This window comes from Nanorana parkeri, unplaced genomic scaffold (assembly GCF_000935625.1).
Source record: "Nanorana parkeri isolate BGI_ZX_2015 unplaced genomic scaffold, ASM93562v1 scaffold318, whole genome shotgun sequence".
Lineage (NCBI taxonomy): Eukaryota > Metazoa > Chordata > Amphibia > Anura > Dicroglossidae > Nanorana > Nanorana parkeri.
This window is the reverse complement of record NW_017306586.1, coordinates 1125300-1146066: the sequence shown is the minus strand read 5'-3', so window position 1 is coordinate 1146066 and position 20767 is coordinate 1125300. Positions and strand designations below refer to the sequence as shown.

The 20767-nt window shown below is 39.2% G+C and overlaps 1 protein-coding gene across 1 annotated transcript in view; it reads right to left on the bottom strand.

Annotated features, from left to right (window-relative positions):
- Positions 1–20767, bottom strand: part of TRHDE (thyrotropin releasing hormone degrading enzyme) — a gene marked incomplete at its 3' end in the record, with an annotated part of 466420 nt that overhangs the window by 277027 nt on the left and 168626 nt on the right. The window contains exon 3 of the mRNA XM_018558056.1: positions 15620–15746. Within this exon, the coding sequence (XP_018413558.1) occupies positions 15620–15746 (127 nt within the window). The remainder of the gene's footprint in view (positions 1–15619; positions 15747–20767) is intronic.

The window sequence follows — 20767 nt, the reverse complement described above, 5'->3', positions numbered from 1 at the left end:
CTGTATTGTCACAACTTGTACAGTGCTCTACAAGCCCCAAAACCCATGGAGCTTTATTATGTAAATCTTGACCGGTCCCTGTGATTGAGCTTGGACCTTCCCCTTCCTACAGTTCACTATTGGTTCCTGATTCAAGCCATTATAGTTTTGGACCAGCAGTGAATCGGGGGAGATAGTAAATAGGTGTGAGGTTCAGGTTCACCGCTACCATGGGTTAGAGGTGAATCCTCTCGGTTCAAGATTTGTGGTCCCAGCAAGTGTATGTGCATATTCACCCAGGTGAATTTTTAAAAAACTTTTTTAATGCACTGCATCACTTTTAAACTATGCTCAGCAGACTTTGAGTGGCCAATAAGGGGCTTTTGGGTAAGCCAGCCCCCTCAACACAAAAGGGGGGCACTGAGCAGCCATGTTTTTTTAATGGCAGTGGCAGCTTCCCATGCCTTTTTATATTAGAGTTTGCCTATCAGCCCTAACAATGAGCAGGATGTACTAACGACATTTATCTCACATAGACTTCAATCTAGTTTGCCGAATTTCAAACAAGATTATCTTACTCTCAGTGAATCATCAACTGGGAAGATGCACTCATTCCTAATAGTAAACAGTGAGTGATGACTTCAGGAACTAAAGTTGATATTTGCTTAATAGTGTTTATGTGGGTTTGTAGCTCCTGGGGTGCCCTGCGTAGATGCAGATCACTTCTAGGTGCTTACTTTCCATTTGTGTTGCCAGGTTACAGGTTTGAAAATGACCACAGGTTGCAACCCTTTAAATATTTTGGGCATAGATCAATATATAAAAGCTAATATTGATGGTATTGAGAGATACAGCAAAGTCCTCTTAAAACATATGCTATGGGGTTGATTTACTAACCTTATAAACACACCACGAACGTGTATACACCTCTGCAGTGTGTTCCCTCCCAGCATGATCTATGGGTGGAATCTAAACATCTTTGTAATGTGTACACACCCAGCAGGTGTGTCGTGCAAAGCCCTGAAGGAATTCCAAGGTGATGTTGGGTAAATTAGCTCTATGTTGTGTTGCTTGCGTTGATGAATGCAAGGAATGTAAATGCATGAGCTAACCATTTTTGTCTAAACTGTGAAGCAGCATTATATATGCATCATGTGCATGATTTTTCCATATATGGCATTAGTGGAAATATGCTTTTAGAGACTTTTTGGTTGATAAATACGTTTTGCTGTGTGAAAATCACACACACCTGGTGTGTGTGTGTGTGTTTAGGTTAGTAAATCACCCCCTATGTGTCAGCTCTAGCATCATAAAGGGAAAAAAACCAAAAACGTATGTTTATATAAAGAAAGTGGATGGAGCCAAGAATGTGTCATTTTTATTTCTGGGGTCCACAATGCATGTAGAGGTAGACTTTAGCTGTTGTATTAAATTGTGGTTCTGACAGCAAAGAGTGCTTTAGAAACTAAAAGGAACTATTTAAAAATCTCCTTAAATTTTGTGGACACTGTAAGCCCCTTGTTTTTTAGATTTGTGATGAAGGCCATGATATTTAAAACTATCTTTTGAGCAAGGAAGGCAGTGCAGTGCTTCATAGTATATTGGTGGGGTTTTATTGTTTTTTTGCCCTGACTTACCTTAACTTGGTGGGTTATAATTGATAAAACTATTTTAGTTATAAAAATTCAATACACTGAAATTGGATCCGTATCAGTAGACATGTAACCCTGCTATCAATGTGTTTCGTTTTGGATCATTTCAGATTTTTATCTGTATATTATTTGGATTTCGGATCCTTCTGAATTTTCGTTTTGGAAAGAAGTCACATGATCATGCCTGTAATGCAACCTCCAACAGCCCCTCAAAAAACAGAGAACAGTCAATGACTGATTTAGTTTAATTTTGAATTACATTTTCTGAATTTTCATTGAAGGACCATTAAGGTTTGTTTGCATTCAGACTCATTCAAATTCGGACATTTGGATGCATCCGAATGTAACAAAATTTGTACAAATATCCATTTGGGATTAAATTAAATGTACATGTCTAAGTATCAGTATTTGCTATAAACAAAGAAGAAAGTGGACTGCCAAGTTAATAAATATGTTGCAGTGTTGATCAGTGGATTGGAAGACCTGACAAATAAGAAGTCTTTGCATTTGTAACCACAGGCTTAATAAAATGTTTAGGTCCCATGTACACTGGAAAAAGGTGGGTATCCAGCAAAGTCAAAATTGTCACTAATAATTGGAATCCTATTGGATACAATCTGGCATGGTTTATCAATATTCAAACTATATAAATTGGCCTTTCCATTTATCCAATAATCAAACACACATAACAATAAAACCATCCCATCTACCTCTATCTTCTCTAACCGACATATCAGTATAAATGTTACACCGCTCTGTAAACTCAATCTTAACTCTCACGATCTCCACCCCCTTTGCTCCCTCACCTGACTTTTCCAGTGAGATCAACAACACTATCAGTCACTCCTCTCATGCAAGGGTGCTAGGTGCAATCCTGGACTCTGATCTCTCCTTTGGGCCCCACATCCATCAGTGTCCACTGTCTTGCTGCTTTCGAGTTTGGTGAATGGAGGTGGAGCAGTTGAATGAAAGAGTCCCCTCCTCTATTCTTAGAATTTAACACATGGAGATAATAGTAATAGGAGATCTGTAAATAGCTGAAAGAGCAGTAGATGGTAGGCGAGCAGTGCAACGTTTCAGAGTAGTTGCTCACAGACTCCACTCATTGCAGCATCTCACAGAGAGAATAATATGTGTTGTGAGGGACAGTGAAGGGAATATTTTTAGAATAAGAAGCAGCTGAAGCTATGGGAATATATAAAATTACACATATTTTGCTTCCTCAAAAAAAATCCCCTAAACTTCAGCTTTAACTTCTACTCTGTCTATTAACTCACCCTCTCACAGTGACTACCATTTTAGATTGTAAACTCTCATAAAGCAGGGCACTCTTAACTCTTGTATTGTAACTGTACTATCTCCCTTTATTTTCTAAAGTGCTGGGAAAACAGTTGGCAAAATAATTACATGTATAATAATAATAATTTACCTGTGGAATGTCAGCCCAATGGCTTACTGTTTGGGCATGCAAGATACTATTATTCACTCTTGAACAAAAGTTCCCCTACATAAACTTCCAATGAATTATATACAAGTCAATACATAAATAGTACTTCTGAAACTCCTATATTAAGTCACACTTTGTATAAATGTTTACTGGTAATTTCTGTTCTTACTGGAATGCTTTAGAATTATAACAGAGTTTGCTGGAAAATAATATTTCTTTTGTCAGAAATACAGAAAACATACTATGTTTTAGAAAGCAACAAATACACCTTTATAGTAAAATTCTTGTTTGGCAAATCACTTGCTGGCATTTTTTTTACCCTGGTAAGTGTTATTATGCATACTAAGTGAGACTGCTACCTTCAAATTGTAAATGAGAACAAGGAAAACATTTTAGTCAATTGCTCTGAGAACCATTAGGGATTCTTCATTAGTGGGTTTTGTTGATATCTGTTCACCACACTAATGAGAAATGTTGATATAAAGAAGAAAACATCAAACGTTACAATACAATGGTTTAATCAAGCCAGTACTCCACATTAATCTTTTATCTTAGATTTGCTATTCATTATTATTACATTCATTAACTCATTTTCTGCCAGAAAATAAATGTGTCATTGAGATTCGCAATATGTTTAATTCTCATCTAGCTGGAAAAGGGATCATTTAACAAGGTAGAATGTCTTTGCAAGTCCTCTGGGAAATACGTAAAAGCTTTTTTTAAATGAATTTTCAAGTTGTGATTGGGTTAAGAAAGAACCAAAAAGCAAAGAGCACCTCAGAAAGTGGAAAAAGTTTCAGATTTAAGGAACACACTGTTATTTACATTTTCAAATGCCTTAGCTTTGGGGACCTTTGAATCATCGATCTACCACTTATAATTTAACCAAAAGAAGTCTCTCAAAAATAACGATTTTTGGCATTATCACGATGGTAGGGTTAAAGTATAGCTCCAAGCTATCAAATACATGTTAGGTGGGGAATATAATTTAAAAAGAAAACTTTATTACCTCTTCATTTAAGATAAATTGCATGCACTTCTATTTAAAAAAAAAAAAAGCTTTCATGAGCTTTCATTGTGTACGCACAATATATGTAAAGCAGTATTCCATCTCATCAGGGGCATTGTTAGCATCCAAAAAGACCCAGGCACCCCTGGGTACTTATATTTAAATATTGTGAGGCTTGTAACCTAGGGGATGTTTTTTTCCAGTTTTACATATATGACCTCTTTTACACCTCTTGCCAAACCAGGAGTCACAAGGCAGATGGGATAGAACTTTCATTGGAAATTGATAGATCTCTCTTGCTCACCATTTTGCAAAACAAAGAATATTTTTTTTAAAGTTCACTCATCTCTGAGCCTAAGCTGTAACTTCCGAATATGAGCAACTAGACCATAGTTTGTTAGGATTCAACCTAGTTCAGACCTGTAAACCTGCATTTTAAAATACATTGGGGGGAATTTATCAAAACTGGAGCAGACAAAATCTGGAGCTATTGTCCATGGCAACTCTTCAGTCTGTTCAGTTAGGATTTGAAAATGAAAGCGAAAAACTGATTGGTTGTCATGCACAGCTGCTCCACATTTTGTCTGCTCCACTTTTGATAAATTCCCACCATTGTGAATTGTACAAGGCTTGTTTATTTCTTTTACACTATTTGATTGATTTTTAAAATGACAACATATTAAGAGAAGACTAAACTATTCACTTATTCATCATCACTCCCTACTCTCATACAAAGGCATCCATGTTAGGGGATTTTTAATAGGGGTCATTTAACCTACAAATATGTGTTGTGCATTAGTGGAAGAAAAAAGAACAGCTGGAGTAAGCCAACACAAACACAAAATAAATAAATTCATGGACATCATCTCCATGGTGGGAACCAGATGGAAAAACAATAATCATAACCACCAAGCCACAATAACTGTTTTAAGGAAAGGATCCCAATCTATGCTCTCTTTCACAACACATGCAGGCAACCTTGGCACTCCAAGCTGTGGTGAAACTAAAAATCCCATTATGTCTCTCTCTTTGGAAGTCATGCTGTGGCTGGCAGTCTTGCATTGCCCCACGGGACTTGTAGTTTTACCTCAACTGTGGTGCAATGGTTGCCTACCTCTGTTCTAAGGCAGGAACAGGAGTATCAAGGGTGTGGGATTTTGCCAGGGATAGGCACGGATCAAGGCTGTGGCGAAAATTTACAGACCTTAGTGGAGGACACCAAGGTACATTTCAAATTAAAACCATCAAAAAAGCTTTGTCTAGTCTCTAGCCTAGTTCCATAAGTACAAATAAGTTTAAAATAACATGTATATAAACACTGATAGTGGTATACTGTTATAAAATGCTTGCTGCTGCTGTCCTCTGCAAAGTCTATCCCCCGACCCCAGCCTCAGGCCCTTATTCAGCCATGGACCAAGGCTGAATAGGGGCCCAATACTGGGGTGTGTGGGGAGAGCCTTTGCAGAGGACAGCATTCAGTAGCAGCAAGCAGCTGATGCCCAAGGCTGAATAGGAGCCTGATGCTGGGGGGGAGCCTTTTCTGTGTGGCGGTGTGGTTATTGAGAGTGCAAAAGGTTCCAGCATTGGTGGTCAGTGAGAGTGCAGAATGTCCCAGCACTGGTGGTCAGTGGGAGTGCAGAATGTCCCAGCATTGGTGGTCAGTGGGAATGCAAAATGTCCCATTGTTGATGGTCGGGGGGTACAAAATGCCCCAGAGTGAGTGGTCAGTGGGAGTGCAAAATGTCTTAGCACTGGTGGTCAATTGAAGTGCAAAATGTCCCAACGTTGGTGGTCAGTAGGAATGCAAAATGTCCCAGTATTGTTGATCATTGAGAGTACAAAATGTACCTGTGTTAGCAGAAGTAACAGTGCCCCTGCGACAGAGGGAAATGATTCCACAACATTGGTGTTCAATGAGGCTTTGCAAACTCCATGTCACAACCTTGACTGTACAAGCCCTCTGTGTACAGTGGCTCCCCCACTTGCAATGTCCTTCATGCAGGGCTTTCTCAATGCAGGGGCTGGCCTACAGCAGCCAGCTGGCTGACAGTGAAAGAAATTTTAAATCAAAATTTTAAAGCAAAAGTACACTATGCGATACACCAAAGAACTCAACCTTAAATACACAATAGTAAAAAAAAGACAAATCAAACATTTCCTATAAAGCACAGCATCCAGTAGCAGCAGGTGTCCAAGGCTGAACAGGTGCCTGATGCTGGGGTGGGGGGCAGAGGACAGTTCTGCTTACCCTTCTTTCCACTCCAGCAGCCTCGGCTCCTGCCTTGCTCTGCACGCTAAAAAGCATTCTCCGCCCCCAAAAAAGAAAAAAAAAACCCTTCCTGCACTCAGTGGAAGGTACCAAATACTGCAATTGTACAGGGGTAGTTGGGGCCAGGACCGTACCAAGTCCCTTACAACTGTACTATACGCCACGGCACCTGCAAGGGCCACTCACGGATCCCTGGATTTTGCTGATGGATGAGACAGCAAATTGCAGCGGAAAGGGCAGGGGCATAAAATATTTTTTATGTTTTACATAAATAAGTTAAGACATAATTTAACATTTGCTCATATGTTGTTACTGTGCACAGATTCTGAATTAGCTGTCATTTTTTTGCACTAGTTTTGCTTTTCTTTCTATAAATAAGTGAATAAGTAAAACTTTTCAATTTAGACTTGAAAATGTTAACGTAATCTGTAAAAAATGCAAAGTGATGTTGGCACATTAATTTCTTCATCTAATACTATAATGCATTTTGTGCCAGGCAAATACGAAAGTGACAAGTGACAAGACACAAATTAGGCTGAATTTCAAATAGCAAATATATATATATATTTCTTGGGGGGGGGTATTTGCAACCCCTGCATCTGTAATCCTGGGCAACTACTGAGACAACATTGGCAGGTCAACAAATCAACAATAGAGTGTATTAATGTCACTGAAAAAAAGACACCATAATATTATAGTGCACTTATTCTAGCTACACAGTATTTATACACTTGCACTAGGCTGCATTTTGAACAGCACCCAAAACAGACAGCTTTTAATAAAAAAGTATAATTATAGTATATTTATTTCAAAGAAAAAAGCCAACAAAATATTGTAGTGACTATGTGCCCATTATTTAAAGGAGTTCTAAAGTCACGGCGTATACTGTCTTGTTATAAAATCAGCATTGTAATAAGAATATACACTATAGTTGTCTTAGAAAATGCAATCAAAGTTTACTTGAAAAAACGCCCTTTCATGCTACGTGCTGCCTTCTGTCTGCCAATCATGTTGAACCACTTCCTGGGTTCCAGGACAGCGTGCTTTGGATCAGCTTCCCTGCTGCTAGATGTGATGTAATCCTGATTTCTTAAGACTATATAGCCCATAATGCACTGCTTCCAGCAAGCAATTATAATGTTACATTGTGCAAACTTTAAGTTGTATTTCAGAAGACAGGCTCTGTGAATTGTGACACAAGGAAATGCATATTCACAGGGCTGAGTGAAATTGTTTCACTGCATTGAGGAAGTGCATCCTATGGGCATCTTCATTAAGTTTACAAACTACTAGATCTATATGGTTATTAGGAGTGGGATAGAAATGATTGAAAATCAATATTGAAATACATATTTGTTTTTGATCATAGGTACTCTTTAAACACTTTTACAAGACCCCCTTTTGAAGCCAACTTTTCATTATAAAAAAATTGAGTTTACTTGTTTTACTGAAAAAAGCCCCCAAAATGTTGCAGTGTGTACGTGCACAGTATTTAAACATGTTGACCAGGTCACTTTGGAAACAGGACCAACAGAAGACATTTTTAAATAAGGAAATAATTAATAGTGTATTTATTTAGCTGAAAAAAAGCTCCCAACATTTTGCAGTGAGTACATGCACAATCATGTCTTGATCATGTCTTTAATCAATATGAATAGGCCACCTTTTACACAGGACCCACAATAGCTCACTTAAAAAAAATCATCATTAGGGTGTATTAATTTCACTGAAAAAAGCCCACAAATATTGTAGTGACTATGTGCACAGTGTTTATTCACTTTTCCAAGCACTTATTTTGAACAGGGATACACAAGCCAGCATTTATAAATAGAAACAACATTAGAGTTTATATATTTCACTGAAAAAAGCTCCCCAAACACTGCAATATAATGAGTATATGCTTAATATTTAAACACTTTGACTAGGTTACATTTTAAACAGAGCCCACAGCAACCATTTTGAAATCAAGAAATCAATATTTGAGTCTTTTTATTTAGAAATTTTATTTGAAAACAAAAATATTGTTGTGGGTTTAAACAATTTTACTAGGCCCATTTTTATTTTTCAAAAGGACCCACGGCTGGTGATCTGATTACTGGTTGGAGAAATATTTCAAAAGCAGTATGAGAGGTGAATGAAGCACAGATCCACAGAAGGAATGAAGCAGGAAAATCTTTGCACAGCAGGTCCTCAGGTACAACTTAATCTCCAGTAAGCAGCATAGTAGTAGCAACACCAAATCTTACTCCAAATTGAGTAAGACTAGTAATCAGAAACACAGTGCATAAGATGATTCCACACTGCAGATATACAGATAAAGGCACAGGAAGTTCTTTTAAGAAGGACATCAACACAGTACATTTTGTGGTGTACTATTGAGGCACAATTAACATTTCTAAATACTTTCTATAAGACAGAGAATCTTAAATTTGTAAGTTCAGGTCCACTTTAAAATGTATTTCAAGCTACATACCATGCATGCTTGTTTTATTACAGGAGAGACCTGAAAACAGTCAGCTACCAAAAGATTGACAAGTTCAAGTGCATTCATCTACGGTGCACTTATATTGCATCTCTGTACATTTTAAAATCTGTCCTCCAATAACTTGCATATTTAGCATAGTAAAAAAAAGAAAACATCTACAAAATAAAGAACACGGATAAAAGCATAAGTTTGCAGAACTTTTACTTTCACATATTTTTCTTTTTGCCTTTTAACTTCTGAATTATGGCTACCTACATTTTAAAACAATTTTCAAAAATTACTCTGCTGGTGAGGTCACCTAGCTGTACCTTACTTCGTTACTGATAAGCACTGTCTCAAACAATAGTGGTGCATGTCATCGAAGCTCATATATGATGAATGAATATATGAGCTTCTGTGACATGCGCATGAATGATTTTTAACTCACAATTAAGTAACAGACAAAATTATTTCAATAAACATAAATAAAAAAATAAAACATATGCATGTTCCTGGGAGACAGTTTACACATTGAAACTAAAGCATCATTCTGAGTAATGCAACTTTGCACCTCCCTGGTAATATAGGTATAAAATCGCCCCCATTTAATGTACATCTTTAAGCAGTTTTATCCAGTAACATATCCAAAGGCAATGCCATTAAAAATTGGCTGATTGGTCACTACTGTAACTATCTCTAACTGGACTATGAAAACATATCTCCTGATCCCTATCCTCATTGCCATATATATATATATATAGATTTAAAAATATATTTAAAAAACAACTTTGTTTAATTTCAAACAATTTTCAGAATAAAAAAAACTTCTAAATAAGGGAAACAATTGAACTCACAACCAAACTATCCTCTAATTAGATATTGTCTCTAGTCTCTTGCCAAAATTTTGGTAATTCGTTATCTTTTATAACCAACAAAAATCCATGAATGTTTTTCAAAGGTTACATTGAATACATTCACATTTCTGTAACATCAAAATAATATGTGAAATGATGTACAAAATGTTCAAAACAGGGTTCCTGACATGTTTCTTGAAGCAATTACCATCCCTTCTGAAGAATAATGAGAACATTGAGCACAATTATGAATGATGAAGCTCCTCTGCACATCACCAACCATACTAACAGTTCACCAGACATGGAATATGCAGAAAGAGCCCCAATACCGTGAGCAACCCATGAAAATTATTGCTTGGTACCAGGCCCGAATGGCAATAAAGTCCATGTGAACTAGCAGTGAGGATGCTGTGAGGATGCTGCAACTGACCGGTGTCAATCATAGTTGTCTCGCTGGTGTTGGAGGGGGATCAGCTTGCCTAAGGCATAAGCTGTACAAAGCAAATTATAAGGCAATTATGTATGCTGAATTAAGTGAAGTAAATATAAATGGATAAACTGCATAGGTAAGAAGAGTAGCAGGTGGAAAAATCTTAGTGTATCCAAACCCAAAAACATTTTCTATATTTTATGAGTCCTTAGATGTGGTGGATTTATTAGTTTCCTTTTATCAAGCATTTTTAAGTTCAATTTATTTTCAGCCTTCCTAGAGTGAAAACGCTAACTTGCGGCATTGTCATCTTGGACAGAAAATGTGTTAGGACTAGAGAACTCTATTATATAGGGAATAGGTGTTCTGTAATTAGAAGACATTGTTGAGACATCAGTTTAGTGCACAGGAAGTTACAAGGACCCTGGAATTCTGGCAGATCAACAGGTATTTTTCCATACTTCCATTAAAATGATTTAGCCTACACTATCTAAGGACTGGTAAGCTGCAAAGTATTACATTTTTGTTCTTGGGTTTAGATTTCCTTAAAAGGTGATGTCTGGAGTTCAGCTTCAAGTGTGTAAAGTTTGAAAACAGCTCCCAGGAATACAACAGCTACATGTTTTACCAAAACAAACTTCTATCTGTGGAGTAAAAAAGTGCAACTGTTACTGGATTGAGTTTGAGAACACATTTCCAGCTCCTTTAACCTAAACAGCAAAGTATGTTTTTCTAAATAAATCTACTGCAACTTCTAGTACGCTGACTGCACTACAAAAAGTAGTGATTTATGTGCCAAATTAAACGAATGCACTTGGTACTTGCAGGCATTACAAGGTGCTGTACTATGCTAGCAATGTCAGTGTATACACTTTGGTGAACCAGACAGATAAATGTCTTGTAGCTAACAATATGTGAACAGTAACAGTAAAAAAAATAGACCTAATCTCCTTCTAAAGAGACAGAGAGTGAGATCTAATATGATCAGATGGCAAGACCAAAAGAGATAAATTCAAATGTTTTACCGATCAGAGACAACCTCTTGTATCTCTTGTAATTCTAGAAAAAAAATGTAACATACCTAACACATTTCATTGGTTCAATGGTTACTTTCCAACCAGAAACCCATTCATACTTTTCTGTGACCACACAGTACAAAGTTTATCATTGGACGTTGAATCTTATAAATTACTAGTCCACCAGATAATATGCAAAAAGTGGTCAGAGTAGGATTTAAAGGAACTGAATAATGTAATGGAAAGATAGAATTGTATGAAAACTGTTCCTAGGCTGACACTCAAAAAACTATGCAATGCATATCTCTTTTACATCCACAATTCATTCATTTACGTTCAGACGGAAAAACTATTGATTTATTTATGGAAAATCTTTATAGACATGATCAATTATTTTAAGCACTTAAAGACCTGCTACATATAAACATACTGTAGGACTTGTATAAAGTTCAAAAAAATTAACACAAGTTAGCAGATCGCAGAGCTTCCTGCTGTCATTGCTCCAAATTGCACTCCCAACAGGAACAGCTGTTAGCATGACAGCTCAAGTCCTAGTCTGATGCACAGGAGCCAGTCAGCAGAGCTCCTGTCACAATATCTGGAAATCCGTGCCGGATTTTCGCTTTGCTCCCTGTTTCTGGGCTGTCAGCCTATGGTGTCTCACAAGGCTGCAGCCAATCTGCTCTCCTCCCCTATTTAGGACTTCCTCACTTGTTGCTCTTGGTGCGAGCAACAAGTCTTTTGCCTTGTTCCGTACCCCTTGTGTCTCTGACTACCCCTGGGATCCTATTCCCTGCACTTGCTATTGGATCCCTGTGCCTTTATGCTTCCCCCTACCAGCTGGTATCCCTGTTTGGCGTTATCCCCTGCTTTGATCCTTGCACCCCTACTATAGTATTTCAGTGGTTCCTTTAGTATATTGTTGCAGGCCTTATTTGCCTTCACCTGTGCGCCTCTCAAAACTGCTTTCATTGTCTAAATTCTACAGTGTTTTCCCTCTCCAGTCTTTGTCTGTTTGCTTCCTCCTATTTACTGCTTGTTGTACTTCTACTCCGTCACTTACCTTCCAGTGTATCTTCCTTTGCTTTGCTGTTACCCCTTTATTTCTGTGCTCCTCTCTTACCTGGTGGCTGTGTTGGATTCATCCTTGTCTGCACACCCCTGTGTGCATACATCCCTGTTGTGCTTCTTTGTGTACTTTTCTCTCTTATCCTGCTTCTTTGTATGCATGTGCCACGCACATCTCATTTACTTTTGTACGTTGCACCATCCTGCTCCTAGGTGTGCCTCTAAGCTGCTTACCCTTCCCTGGTGTCCTTGCTTATCTATTCTCTTCAGTATACTCTGCTGTTCTGCTGTGCGTTTGCACTTTTGCTTTAGACTTTCTCTCTCTCTCTCTCCCTCTTCCTGTCTTCCTCCTCCTTGGTTACAAGTTTCTTCCCTACCTGTTTTGTATCCAGTTCCCCACTGCTTCAACTAGTCCCTTGCGTCTGTGTGGGTGCGCTAGAGGGCCGCAACCTGGAAGGTGTCCAGCAGCCAATCATCCTCACCACTAGAGGCTCTGTCGAATACCTGGCCCTTCTTAGATTCTGCGCCTCTAGTGCGTCCTCAGAACGCACAGACCATTCGTTCCTCTCTCCCTGTGACCTACATCCCCGATATCCCGCCTCTTTGTGACTCCTACCAACTCCGCAAACACAGGAGCTCACGTACCCTAGTGCCCTGGTCCATAGACCGTGACAGCTCCTGCTTGAATGATCATAATAACATGCAGTTACAGTGTTCATTCAATGTAACGTTATATATCTCTTATAAAGCCATACTGCTGCAACACTTATTTAAAATGACAGAATGGTCCTTTGATCTGATCATAACGCAAGCTGCAGAAAACCTGTGAAACAAAATTAATTTCTATTTTACCCCTAGTTAACGTTGATTAGCTTCGCATTAACACACACACTTCTCTCCTTAGGTAGCTTTTTAATCTTTTAAAAACAAAATTTTAAGTATATTTTCTTTTTTAGTTTCAATAAAATCACCAAGCAAGGTACACTTACAGGCTAAGTTTACTTTTCTGACCATGTTTCATGTTACAACGATATTTAGGTTGTATCATGAAACATGGTCAGATCTCAACCCCCCTCTCCCATTCACACACACTAACCTGAGTCTTAGGGTTCGTCTCCCTGCTGTTCATTTTTTTAATATGGCATGGCCATAGTATGTGCCCATAGGAGACATTTGTAGATCACAATTGAATAAAAGTGCCCTGACACATTTGCACTCATTTCATTTTTCCTCCCATCCATATTACTGAATGTCTATACCAATGTATGGACATGGAAAGGAGGAAGAGTCTGTAGGAGCCAGAGGATTGCACCCGTGATTCACTGATCACAGCTGCAATGCTTTTCTGGCTCCAATGCAAAAAAATAAATATTAAATGCACATTTATCTTTTAATGAAAAAGTGTGCCTTGATTCTTTTTTCTAAAAGGTGGAATTTCCCTTCATCATATAGTAAAATAACATTTGTGGTTTGTAGCCACAGTAAAACTATGGGGCAAAACAGAGAATCCAACATTGATCAAATATTCACCGTAGGTCATTCTATCAGGTACATGTTTTTTAATATCAGCGATTGATTTACCATGAATGTTAGTTGGAAATCACATTCACTGCTTTTGATCAACAATCAAAAATCGGTTCCTAATTTTTGTTAATGGAGCAATAAGAGTGCAAATCCAAATGTATAAATAGTGTTAAACCAGCCCGTCTCTGTGAGATTCAAATTAAAAGGTAAACAAAATGGGGAACTTACTTGTAATACCCGGAGTCCGGGTGCGGGGCGTACATCATTATCTATGGCAACAACCAAACATTTCCCACCACTCACTAACATTTCCCCCTCATTGCCACACACCTAGAGTGAGTGTGCAACACCTGCCCAAGCCATCAGAACACAGCGACATTCCTTTCCCTAACCCTTCACCTTTGGAACTCCGCCCTCCTGTCTTTTTTAAACTCGGCGGATCTCCCGCCAATGTTACCCACTTCTTCTTTTGAGCTTGAGAAAGAGGACCTCCTCGAAATGCGTTGCTCCTCCACCACTGAACATTTCCAATCGAACACTGTCCAGTGCACGTCCTTTCTTGGCCGCATGCCGCCCCTACCCCATCACTTTAAAAACTACCGCCGCAAATACCAGAGGCACACAATTTACACAGCCTTCTGACAAGTGCCTAACCACCTCCTTAGCCTCACCACCAGCCCTCCGGCACACACAGCCCCTTGGTCCCGATCAGTCCAACGCTTCACTTTGACCCCCAGTCCCACCAACACGCCAGACGTTACAACTTCCAGCAGCCACGTCCAGACCATAGGACCTGTCCCGCTCTGTCCTTACTCCCCTCTCTCCCTACCAAAACCACATCTGGTGGCCACTACAAACCCACAACATCACACACCACTCCTTGCATAGCCAGATCCTCCATCGGGGCTGCCCCGCACCCGGACCCCGGGTATTACAAGTAAGTTCCCCATTTTGTTCACCTTTTGATTTGAATCTCACAGAGACGGGTTGTCTCAACACTATTAATACATTTGGATTTGCGCTCTTATTGCTCCATCATCACGTTCACAGGTTCCTCCTCCTGTTCTTAGAGCAGCACTCCACACTGACCACATTCACACATGCCCCACACCTTCATGAAGCGCTGTGCTTTTTTTCTTTGTTGTTATTTTTTGTTAATGTACATATAAAAATTTACAGAATTCTGGGAAGGCAATAACACCAAAGGAAAGCTTTAAGTGTCCTAAATAACAATATATATGAATTCTTTACCACATGCAATGATCTTATTGCTTAATCAAGTAGGACACATAGCTAAATGTGTAAACACTGGTCTGGTTCTTAAGGGCTAAACAGCTGCTAGTCCTGAAGTGGTTAAATTATCACTCTCTTAAGATTTCAGATTTAGTAAGGGACCTTAATCTGTTCACATAGGACTGATGATGTATTCCTTCTACATGGTAAGCCCCAAATTTGATGCTTCTGGTGCTACACCATCAATGTATTTCTTTTTGTTTCATTAAAAAGAACAGAAGACAGTCATTTGTTTAAAATCAAGATTGCCTGGAGTTCTTCTTTAAGGGTTCTTAAACCATCATTAGAAAAATCTAAGTTTTTCAAGGGTTTCACCGAGGGTTTGAAAAAGAGGTACTGACTATGTCCTGAGCTCAGGCCACAGTTCAACATCCCTCAGGCCATACCAATATCCTCAAACAATGGATTTCCCACACCTTCCAATTAACTTCCTTAAAGAGTGATGTACTAAAGCACTAACACCAAGCAATCATGTCAAAATATGTACAACAATCCTTTATTAAATATCATAACATACACTAAAAACCACTTAACTTAAAATAAAGAATATGTTCTAGCATTATATGGAAGACAAGTGAAAGTCAAGTTCAGAGAATTTAATTTTTTATCCTTACCTAATTTTGGCAATGAGTATGGAACCTTGAAGTAATCTTCATAAAATTCCAAAAGTCTTTTTGTAATATTGAGAGCATAGTCTCCAGATCCCCTTCTCACTGCATCAGGTCGTGCATACAATCTTACCTGGAAAGAGAAGCAAATGTCCAGTTTAGTGACTTTTTAAAACCAGCAATAATTGAGACTAGCATGCAGACACAGCTTTATACAAATGGCAGTTTTTCCTGTTATCTAAAATAACATGTATTCTTATCACTAACAAAAGTGTAGCCAGAAGTATTGATAATTATATAGGTACATAGGTCCTTAATTAGTCAGTCTGCAACCTCCTAACAAGCTTCTACTTTGTGCGATATAAAGAACGTATCATGAAAGTCCTTACCAATTAATTATCTCTATATAAAAACTCATTGCTTATTATAAAAAAAATACTTTGCTACTGTGCAATCTAAATCTATTTTAAAGGAAATTCTCACATACAGTTGTGAAAGAGATAATGCTACAATATATTAGCTGAATGAAAAACATACTGATGTGTTTTTTTTTTCTCATAGCCCTTGAAAAAGAACTATTGTTAGATAAAACACTACAGCACATCTCATGTAATATTTCCCTGCACATTTCATGAGAAACACTACTGTAACCAAGTAAACCATTTTAAGATTGTTTAAATTATTGTATCCCCTTACAATCACTTTTGCTGAGATACCACTGTTGTGCATTTTCCTAAATATCATGTTTTTTTACATTTTAGTTCTAAAAGAAAACTTTAGTATGAAAATGTATTGTTATTTAAATTATTTTCAATTATTCAAAGAGCTCTGATAAATAACAGAGCTGTCACTCTGGAAAATAATTACAGTGAGCAAATTCTATTCACAAGGCAATATGAGAGTTTATTCTACAAGGAAAAATCCACCTTTAACTTCACAGTGGGTGCTTGAAAGGAGAGATGATATCAGAAAACACAGCAATACAACTCTAACTAGAGCTGTGACATCTAATAATAATTTCTAATATCCGCATGAACCCTGTGGATGTACACTGAGTGTTGGAATAAATATCAAGTTATTCTAATATAGCACTAGGCTTTATGATAAAAATGGTCAAACATCTTTGTATAGTAATTATAAGTCAATAAGAACAACCAAGAAAATACCCAGCATTTGACAACAGAGCCATAGCTAGCTCCTTATGCGTCTGAGGCAAGGACAGAAAATTGTGCCCCCCCCCAACAGACGTGTGCGGTATGTGATGTCATGCGCTCCACCTCCAGGATGGCGGCGCGCATGCGCAGAATGCGCTGGTGGCCAGAATAGCAGAAAAATGTGTTTTATTTGACAACATTTATGAAAACACTTTTAGTTTCCGTTCATTTCATTTGAAACTAATTTTTAGTCTTTGCACATGTCTACTAATATGTGTGTGTGTGTGTGGGGGGGGGCAGGGTTTTTTTTAATTTATTTTTTATTATAAGTTTTTTTTACTGTTGGGGGTGGCTTCACGATAATATCGGGGGTCTAAACCCTTGACATTTCCCTTTTGAAATACAAAAAGAGATTTGAAGGCACAGAGTCCTCTGCCCATACAGGTGAGGAGAAGGTGGAGCCTGTGCCACTACTCTTCTCCCTGCTGAACCGCGCCTGTGTTGGCTGCCTGGTACCCCTATTGTCAATGGTGCTCTGTGCTCACCATGGCAACAGGGGCGAGGAGACGCAGCCCTGGCTGCGCCCCCTCTCAGCTGCGCCTGAGGCGATTGCCTCACCCGCCCCATGGTAGCTACAGCCCTGTTTCACAATACCTTTAATTAATATTAGCTATATTGGAAACGACTATATTGGTGCTTAATTTCAAGAATAAGTCTAGCCAAAATTGATATTTCTATTTTAGGAAACACTATCATGCTGTTACCCAGTGGTTTGTAATATCTGTTGAAGACACCAGTGAGAAGACTTGTGTAGTTAGCTACACCCATCTACTGTATTCATTTTTAGATTTAGTGGAGTTAGCGTAAACCTTACCCAAAAACATGTTTTATTTTTATTTTTTTCACAGAGAATGCAATTGACTGTTAAGAAACCACAACATTTGGCCAAAAGAAACAACATAAGATTACAGTCACTTATTATTATAATACAGGATTCATATAGCTCCAACTGTTTGTGCAGCACTTTACAAAAGGGAGAAACAGTACAGTTACAATACACTTCCATACAAGAGGATTAGAAGGGCCCTGCTTATGAGAAGTTACAATCTAAAAGAAGGGGCAAGTGACACAGAAGGAAAAACTGTAAGGGATGCTGATTAAAGTAACAGACATAAAGTTTTCAAGAGGAGTTGAGATAGGGTTCCTTGAAAAGGTGAGCTTATAGGGATCATCTAAAGGCAGACAGAGTAAGAGATAGCCAGATAGATTGGGGTAGGGAGTTCCAGAGGGTAAGAAGTCCTGGAGACAAGTATGGGAGGAGGTGATGAGGGAGGTAGAGAGCAGAAGGGAGGAGAAGAGTGGACAGTTTGGGTGATATTTTGAGATTAGTTTGGTGATGTAGCTGGGGGGCAGGAATATAGATGGCTTCATATGTTGTTAGCATTTTGAATTTTTCATGTTGGGCTATTATAAGCCAGTGGAAGGATTGGCAGAAGGGGGGTGGGTTGCGGCTACCGAATGGTTTGTAAGTCTAGCAACAGCATGCATGGTAGACTGAAGGGGGATAGCCTCTGTAGAGGTAGGCCAATGAGCAGGAAGTTGCAATAATTAAGGCAAGAAAAGACAAGAGTGAGCAAGTAGCTTTGTGGTGTCATTTGTTAGTAAGGGGAACATTTTGAAAATGTTATGCAGCAAGTTAGGGCAGCAGGATTTGGTCACTGATTGGATGTGTGTCGTGAAGGAGTGGTCAAAGCCCAGGATTACACTTAGCACTCTGGAAGGGGTGTTGGGACTGATAGTTGCACTATTGATCTCTCATGGAGAAATCTGAGGAGGGAACGGAGGGGGATTGGTTGTTAGGAAATATTATGAGCTCAGTTTTTGAGGTTTGAGGAAGCAATGCAACATTCACACTGATATGTCAGTTAATAAACTAGTGATGTGTGATGAGATTAAAGGAGAACTATGAGGCAAATGAAAATCACTCAGCCTCATAGTTGTAGCCGACCTGTGACAATGAAACTGTCACAGGTCGGCTCAATAGATCGGGAAGTGAGCAAACACGTACTGTCACTCGCTCACTTCTCGATCTATCCCTGCAGAGAGACGCCCTGCAGGGATTTCCCCCTCCCCTGTCCGTTCCTCCAGTGCTGACTGGTGGAACGGACGGGGGGGGGGGCGGGTACAGCTGGCTCTGCCTCTAGATAGGCAGAGCTAGCTGTCAATCAGGCATCTGGGTGGATCTCGACAGTAATGTCGGGATCCGTCCTGGCGTCTCAGTATATTGCAAGCTGTAGCTTGCGGTATACTGAGCTTTGGGTGACGGGAGGACGCTAGTTTGTGTCCTCACGTTACCCTTAGGAGAACTAAGGGGAAAAGCCCTGACCCCAAAGTTCTCCTTTAAGGTGAGCTGAGGAGTGGATAAATAGATTTGAGTGTTGTCGGTATAGAGATGGTATTGGAAACTATGAGAGGATATTAGCTGACCCAGGGAGGATGTGTAGATAGAGAATAGAAGGGATCTGAAGACAAAACCCCAGGCAACCCCTATAAAAAGAGGGAGAGGAGAGGATGAGGTAGAGTTGTAGGTGACATTGAAGGTGAACTGAGGTAGATAGGACCCTGGATTAAACGTTGGGTCCGTTTTTTCATTTTTTTCTAATTAAAGGAATTGTCAAAAACTGTGTATGTGTTTTTTGTTCAACTAAAGTATTTTTCCAAACGTCTGGGCTGTTTTTTACCTTATCTTTAATAAGGGGTACAAGTACCCCTTACTCATTCACAAGGGGGGGGGCAGCATCTGGGTGCCCTTTTTATGAAAGGGGGTACTCCGATGCAAATAATCCTCCTGCCCACAGACCCCCACAACCACCAGGCCAGGATTGTGGGGAAGAGATCCTTATCACCATGGGGACAAGGTGCTTTCCAGGGTTACCCCCCGCAAAGCACCCTCCCCATGTCGAGGGCATGTGACTTGGTATGCTGTAAGGGGGGTTCTTGCTCATGCCCTGCCAGGCCAGTGCCCGGATTAAGGGTTGGGTTGGGAATTTTAGGGGGGGCCCCATGCTTTTCCCCCTCATTTTTTGGTGTTGGGTTTTCCCCTTAAGATTTCTACCAGACCTCTGGAATGGTTTGTGAGGGGGACCCCATGCTGCTTTTTTTTTGTTTTGTTTAAATTTTGCAGGAAGAACTTAGCTTTGGCAGACTATTCTCCCCACTTCGGCTGTGTGTTCGGCTCAGCCGAGCCAAAGCATATGCATCTGGCTCAGCTGAGTGCTTCAGCTGCCTTTGGCTGCTGTACGGGCTATCGTGAATAGGGTTCCTGCACCCGAAATGAACCGAAGGATTAGCCGGAGGTGCAGCCTAATCCTTCGGCTCCATAGTGAATAACCCCTAAATCTCACAATGCACATGCTCTTGAAACAAACTGCAAAGTATTATACTGTTGGCTTGGGATGCACCGATGCCACTTTTTTAAGACCGAGTACGAGTACCGATACTTTTTTCAAGTACTCACCGATAACAATTACCGATACTTTTTCTTAAAGGGACAGGTCACATTTTTTCTAAAGCAATACAAAATCATGATTTTAGGTCAGTTTCTTAATATTATGAAGAACATGAACATGAAATGAACATGAAATGAATATTTATCATGCCATTGCTAACTAAGGCTTGTATCCCCATAGTGGGGAAAATAGATGAGCACATGTAGAGACTCCAGACCAGAACACTGTATAGTGTGGCACAGCTATATGCAATTCTGCATACCTGGCTTTATATTATAAGAACTTTATAATATAAAGCCAGGTATGCAGAATTGCATATAGCTGTGCCACACTATACAATACCGTGTTTCCCCGGAAATAAGACACTGTCTTATATTTTTTTGGCTCAAAAAAACACACTAGGTCTTATTTTTGGGGTAGGCCTTATTTATTTATTATTTTTAAATGTACAACAATCCACGTGTATTCATGTACACAAATATGGTGATCAG